Source organism: Pygocentrus nattereri, chromosome 21 (genome assembly GCF_015220715.1).
Source record: "Pygocentrus nattereri isolate fPygNat1 chromosome 21, fPygNat1.pri, whole genome shotgun sequence".
NCBI classification, from domain to species: Eukaryota; Metazoa; Chordata; class Actinopteri; order Characiformes; family Serrasalmidae; genus Pygocentrus; species Pygocentrus nattereri.
In genome coordinates, this window is record NC_051231.1 from 19853890 (window position 1) to 19861501 (window position 7612).

At 36.9% G+C, this 7612-nt stretch overlaps 1 protein-coding gene across 1 annotated transcript; it reads right to left on the bottom strand.

The window, feature by feature from the left end:
• Positions 1-5076: 5076 nt before the first annotated feature.
• On the bottom strand, positions 5077-7221 carry gpr25 (G protein-coupled receptor 25). Its single transcript, XM_017681915.2, has one exon. The coding sequence runs from the start codon at positions 6321-6323 to the stop codon at positions 5220-5222; it is 1104 nt and encodes a 367-aa protein (XP_017537404.1). The 5' UTR covers positions 6324-7221; the 3' UTR covers positions 5077-5219.
• Positions 7222-7612: the final 391 nt, after the last annotated feature.

The following is a 7612-nucleotide window of genomic DNA, read 5'->3' on the forward strand; positions in this document are numbered from 1 at the left end:
TAGCCCACCGCATTCCAAACCGTTGTAAGCAGGACTCGGAAAGGGACCGTACCAAATTACAGTGAATGCAGCTGAATGAACGCTGATGTTTTCATCACAACTTACCACTTTTGCGTAGTTTGATCTAAACCGAGAGGCAGTATTTCAATACATATATAAATTGATGTTTACAAAGTAAAGAACGTATTTATTAATTTTTCGATATGTGCACCTGCCCCCCCCAGCTCTAACATGGTATGCTCCTCACTTCTCGCTAAAACTTTTCCCCCTTTCAAGTCCCTCCCTCTGCATAGTAACAGCACACATCAGGGCTGTTAGGTAGTCTCCCTTTTCATATTTATGTATTATCTGTGGGCTACTCCACTCAGGTGGCGAACGTTTAACACCTCAGAATCTCGTAAGGTAGTTATAAAAGCCCTAGTGTAAAAAGGTCAAACGATAACCACTTACGTTCGGACATGTTTCACTTTTAACGAGCGTATATGTTGTCCAGCACAAAGTAGCTGCCCCCACCTTGTAAGAGGAAAGTGATTACCATTAGAAAGAGTTCACTTTGGACTCAGAAGTGTGTAATACAGATCCGTCGAGCAGGAACCTATCCATTAATCGTCTCACAACATGGAAAACTTTTTTAACTAAATAGCTTGGAAAAGGATGTTAGGATTTCAGCATACACAATTCCAAATTCCATACAGTTCATATATGGGACACAAGGCCGCAAAAACAGTGTTTTGAATTCATTCCTTTGCGATGTCATGAAAACACGTCCATCTATTTAGCCTACGGTCATTTTGACCATTCAAGGTGAAGTTAACTATTACATCACAATGGTTTTTGAATGAGGCGCAATACAGAGCAGCGAATCAGAAAACCAATTATTTATATACAGCCTTAAAGGCACAGTGGCAAAAGCAACCTGTTTGATTCTAAGGAATAAAGAAAGATTGTAAAATGGTCATAAATTATAACCGTTTTTCGTACATACGTAAACCCAACACAAATATCATCAATAGACCTCAGGGGAAAATAAAAAAGGAAAAAAAGTATTGAATATGAAACCGTTTTTAAACCAAAGGAGCTAAGCCCCTCTTTGTTGTCCCAGATATGGTCTTGTTTCTGTTCATTAAAATAGGTATGCGGAGTCAACATCTGGAATATAAATTATGGACTTTTAAAAAACGCTAACACAGAAATGTCCTGGTACAGATGCACTGTCTTGAGAGAGAGAGAGAGACCAAACTTGTTTGAAATATTGTAACACTAGATGTCAGCAGAGCTTTGTCAAGTGTGCTAGAACTGAAGTACTCTGAAATAGCCTGCAGAATACTTGCTGAAAAATGCAAGCTGAATGAATGTGCTGATATCCATTTAGTTTGTCAACAGAAGTGTTTTCAAACGGATTTCTCAATACACATTTTCACGCAATTAATTTACACTTCAATAACACCAGAGGTAAGATACGCTTCTGTGAGACACAATAACACAAAGCATTAGGTGTTTTTTTACTTCATCTTTGTGCAACAGTAACAAATCATAAATCAGCTATCACTAAGTGTGCAACACATTTCGGGAACCTACTTTTAGGCCACATACCATAGGATTGCCTGTTAATTGCGATGCATCTGTTATTTGGGGATTATGTTTTGTTGTTGTTGTTTAGAAGTACACCCATGATTAAAGGGGAATGCGACAGATTGTTTAACATTTCTGCATAACTATATTCTTAGGATCATTTTGCATGGTTTGATGTGAAATATTCCATTCAAAAGAAACTCAACAAATCAGAATTGTTCACTGTGCTGGTGATGTGAACCAGTTATCTGAACAGTTAACACCTACCTAAAAGCTACCTCAAAGAAAGTTAATACATAAACAACTGTGAATATGTTAATTGTTGCCTGAGACAATATTTTGCGTTAGTTTTGCGCAATAAGATTTTAGCCTAAACATCTTTTTAAAAATCCATTCATGGTGGACATACATGGGATTGTAAGACAAAGTAATAAGTGAGCTTATTTTGTTCCCTGCTAGTATAACATTATTATGTTACATATAATAGTGTACAACATTACATATAATCACTCAGAAGAAACATATAGGTTTACTGATTGGTTTGGGTAGTAAGGGCTAAATTATTCTTCAGAAAAACTGACTTTCCACTTTATTTGCTACAAACACCTTGTATGTACACTACAGGTGCACGCTGAAGGTTTATAATTATAAACTCTACTGGCAGTGTGGTGCTGGTAAAAGTGAATTAGATATGTATTGCTGAGGTTTTTAAATTCACCACTGATGGTTTAAGAATAGTTCATCAACCAAAACCATCTAGTCAGAAATGTTCCTGTAATCTGAAACTGACTACTGATTAAGACGTAGATGAACAAATATTGTGTATGATAAACACATAAACACATGTGCATTTTTTCATCATGCATGCAGACAGAGGTTTCGGATTCACTTTGCTCACAAAGGCATACAGTTTTCAGCATGAGTTCAACCAAATCAAGAACCACAATGGCTCACACAGCTCTCTTTTCAGTAGCCTGCTATGTATCCACAATGAGCATATTCTATTATTTGCTCATTTAAGTGTGAAACTAGTATGCAAAGCTACCAAGAAAGTCTGTCATGTGATCAGTTTTCTATCTGAGCCTTCTAGAGTCTAGACAAGTTTCAAAACTTCCGGGGGGGTGGGGGGTGGGGGGTGGGCGGGGGTGTTATTTTTAGGTTATAGTGCATTCACTCACTTTACATTTACCATCTTCTTTGGTCTTTTGATTGCTTTCTCTTTCCCTGTCTCCAAGACCTACTGCATTGCATCTTATGAAACTAACATTAACAAACAAGTAGTAGATATCACAAAAAATTCCATGTGAACACAAAAAGGGGTCTTAGTTTTATTTCAGTTGAGAAAATTAGATAGAAAATGAAAAAGCATGTCCATGTATGTAAAGAGGTTTCACAATCAAACCGAGAGTAAGTGGTGACAGTATAACAGCCACGCAGAAGGGAGAGGGGCATGGGAAAGTTTCTAAAAAGCAATTCTCAGTGGCATGTTCATATCTACCCATTACAATTTTTAAAAAGGGTTCCTTGGAGGTTCATGAAAAGTCCACAGTTGAATGGATGCTTATTTGATGGATGGTTCCATTTTTGTAAATTAGATAGTGAGTATGAAGAACCTTTTTAAAGTTTGAAGAACTTCATTGCACAATGTAAAGGTTTTTCTTAAAACAGTTGGACCAAATGTAGAGTTAAATGTCTGTAAACATACAATCAGTGAGCAGTTCATGCCTTTGTTCTTTCTCCTAAGATTTGTTTCAAAAACACCTTAAGTGTTCCATGTGGCCAGATGGTACTCGTGTCTCATTTGAAGCGTTCTTCCGAGAACTGTTGCCCACACACTTACTGAAGTATTGCTGAGTGATGCGATTCTTTTTGCTTTGTAAACCCTCAACTCTTATCCTTTTCCTCACTTGCTTCACTGTAATGGATTAGATCAGAAAATAAAAAATAAGATGCAGCTGTATGTTTATTTGCCTCTAAAAAGCACCATATCTAATAGTTTAGGTAGACTATGCATCCTTAATCAATATAACAAATAGTAATATTTTAAAAAGTAAAAATGTACCCTACGTTGCAGTGACCTGTTTAATGAACTCAAAAAATGGAAATGCCAACCGAAATGTTTTTCCCCTGCTAACTCAGAGAGATCACCTCAATTCATTTCAAAACTTCAATGCCAACAACATGAACCACTGAACTCTCATAATCAGCCCTTGTGATTAATTTGACTCAGACAGCTAAATTATAGGCATCAAAAGTAGGCTCATCTTTTCATAGATCTGCAATGTAGCACATCTTTTATGCCTTTTGTTATGCGCATTATAAGTTTTGTAAGTTTAATTTTTTTTGGTTATTTGCTTTTAAGATTATTTCAGCACATATTCCTGTTGTCACTGCATAATCCATTTTTGCCAGTAAATTAGCAAACGTAACTTATCCATGTTCAGTCACTAAAATGACACATTCATTTTAGACCAGAACGAATTTGTTTGCGTTATTTTTTCACATTTTATTTTATTTTAAAATGATTAACAATCAGCAAGAAAAAATGAGACAAATTTATTTCATATGTACAGTATGTGGAACACCTCAAGGTTAATGCATACCTCAGTTGGGCTGATTGCCTTGAGGACAAGCAATTCAGGTAATGTAATTTTTAGCCAGCCAGACCTGAGACTTAGGCCGAAAGTTCACGTTGGCACATACGGTAACCATTGTCTCTCAAAATCCGCTATGTGAGTCATTTCTAAGGGGAACGGCACAGCTATGTGGCCAAGCTTGAACCATTGACCTCTCATGTCTCGCATCTGCCTACTCAGGTTCTCATGAGAAAATTTATTTCATGAACAATTACTGCTGTTGGCTGTAATGTTTCATTTCATCATTCTTGTGCAAATGTCCAGAATGAATTGTCAAGCCCAGTCCATCTTGAGAGCGGGACGTATTCATTAAAGGCAGGGCGAGCTGAAAAAACACAAGCTATAGTAACCCGAACGAGGTAGGAAAGTGCTTAACTATGTCAATAGTTGTCAAACAGTTGATGTTTAAATCATGTTATGATCATTAAATTATTATTGTTTAAAATTTGGAATGGAATGGAATTTGTTGCTTTGTGTGAATTTAAAAGAACATGTTTTTAGAACTTTTAAATTTGTGATGTTTTAAAATAGGATTTGATTAATTAGATACATACTGTTCACAGGGCTCAAATGAATATATCACTGTTTAACATAAATGATGAAAAGACAGAAAAGACTGCTGAAATATTGATGTGGTGTTACTCTAAAGAAAAGTATTAATATACAGAAAAATTAATTATTTTGAATGAATGCTGATCATATTAACAGTTGTGAATTATGTACATCATCAGATTTTAAGAACATAGTTCAAACTTGTTACTAATCTAAAAGAGTTTTGACTATATATAAAAGTTATTTTGTAATACTTCTCACATAGAACCAATAATGAATGGATATATAGAACATTAAAAAAAATATATATCTCCTTTATATAATTATAGCTCATATATATATATTTTTATATATATATGATCGCAATTAATGCATACAAAAATACCTTGACAGCGTCCTTAAGAATAAGGCATTTGAAGCAATAAAGGCAGCTGAAAAAAATAAGAAAAAAAAAAGAATTCAGTTTTTCTGGGTGAGGGAGAAGAGACGGGCACGACTTGTTGTGCTTCCCAGGCTCTCTGTGGTGCCGTTTGAGATGGAGTTGGAGGAGAAATAGCTCTGCTGCGTATCTCCATGGCGCAGGCAATTCAGGCACATTGCCGCTGCGCTCCGTCTGAATTGCTTGTCCAGAAAAAGGTAAATTGCAGGATTCACACAGCTGTTGACAAAGGCCAGGCAGGAGGAAATTATGAGTCCCCGAGCCAAATATATGTGGGTGTCATGGCTTAGTTCGGCATCACTCATCTTGGAGATCACCTGGATGGTTTTGAACACATTGTAGGGCAACCAGGACACCAGAAAGGTTGTGATAATGGTGAAGACAATTTTTAGAGAATGACGTCGTCGGGCTTCTGTGCGAGGGTTGGCCGCAGTGATGGAGTGGCTGCGCAGTTTGACCAGGATGGATCCATAACACAGCACGATAATCAACACAGGCAGCATGAAGGTGAGGAAGACTGTCAGCAGAATCATAGCTCTGAAGAAGAAAGACTCCAAATTGTCTAAGCAGAAGCCCTTATCATCTTGTTCATACAAGTTTCGGTAAACCAGTGATGGGATGCCAAAGAGCAGAGATATCCCCCACACAACACCACAGGTGAGGTGTACACATTTGCTGCTCCGGAGAAAGTGGGAGTCCATGAGGCGCACCACAGCCAGGTAGCGGTCCACACTCATGCATGTGAGGAAGAAGATGTTGGAGAAGCGGTTGACGGTGATGATGTAGCTGCTGATCTTGCACAAGACATTTCCAAAGGGCCAGTGGTCAAACTGCCCAGCTGAGACAGCCCACAAGGGCAAAGTGAAGACAAACACCAAATCTGCTAAAGCCAGGTTCAGCACGAAGGTGTCAACCAGACGCCTGCTCCTCTTGTGTCTGTTACCAATGACAATGAGCACAAACAGGTTCCCGGAGAATCCAGCAAAGAACATCATGAAGTACAGCATAGGAATATAGATGTGGGACATATAGAGCACTTGGAAGCTGGCAGATCCTGGAGTATCTGTAACAGCAAGGTCATAATAATATTCATAGTTTATAGCCTGCTCTGTTGTGTTGTCCATTGTAGCATGAAAGTGTGCTGCTTAAGAGCTGCTTGCCATCTGTGCACATCTGAATGGCAAAGGAAAGAAAACCTATTCAGTCACATGCTTGCAAACCACAAACTGTAACAGCAGATTCTCCTTTCTGTTGACCTGAAGCATTTGCCGTCTGTCTAAAGTATCTGTTTTAACACTTTCATCACCAAAGAAATGATCTAGCTTGCTGCAAAAAGATTTGAATCACTGAAATTGCTGTATAAGTTATAAAAAAAAAACCTGCCATAATAAGACATACCAAAGACAAAAGACTACATCATTTGCAAAATACATACATACTTACATCAGTATTTCAGCTATGCAATACTTGTGATATTCTTGAGTAGGTATAGAGATTTATGAATGCCATCTATTTATATCTGCCATATATCTAATACTCAGTACTGTCAAGAGCAAGGATTCGACACTTCCACACTAGCTCACAACATAAAAAAATCTGGTAAACAAAATGTATCATTCATGACATGACAGTACACTGGACAACAACTGTACATATGATTCTAGCAACATTGTCTATCACTTATTGCAGTTGTGCTGCATATTTAAACACCATTACACACATTTTGAGGTGTTTTTTTTTAACTGTCACTGTGGTTTCCTGATATTTCTCTGAAGTAAGATTAGCAAAATCTTTGCAGACAACTAGTGTTTCTGCTCTTAGAAATTACATAGGAGTACAAAATAAAAGTGTGACAGTCATATATTACAGATCACACACAAACACACTGGCAAAAGGGCATATAAAGAAAGAAAAACATTGCCTTTGCTCAGTTTGTATTTGTCATAAAAAATGAGAAAACAGAAAAGAATTTTTACATATGCAGACACTGAAAAACAATGTTTTCAGATCGTATGTGGGCAGGATAACATAAATCTGTGACTGTGATATGTTGTGGCTTTCCTTTCCAAAACCTGCAGACATTCGTTCTTTTGAGATGTGAAAAGATATTAAAAGGTTTCAAAAAGCATGGCCTTTCCACAACAGTCTGTAGAGTATTTTTATTTCAAAAATTGCTTGCCAGGCTTACTAAAATAAATAAAATAAGTGAAACAGGCATATATGCTAGTGCTTCTACTACTCATTACTCAAACAAATTAACCTGTCAGTTCTGGATAGATTGTAATATGAATATAAAATGTACAAATATGAAAATAAAATATTCTTAATGAATCTTGCATTGGGTGGCTATGTGTGAGTTATGATTTTGGCCTAGATTTATATCCTTACCTTATATTTATGTTATGACTTTATG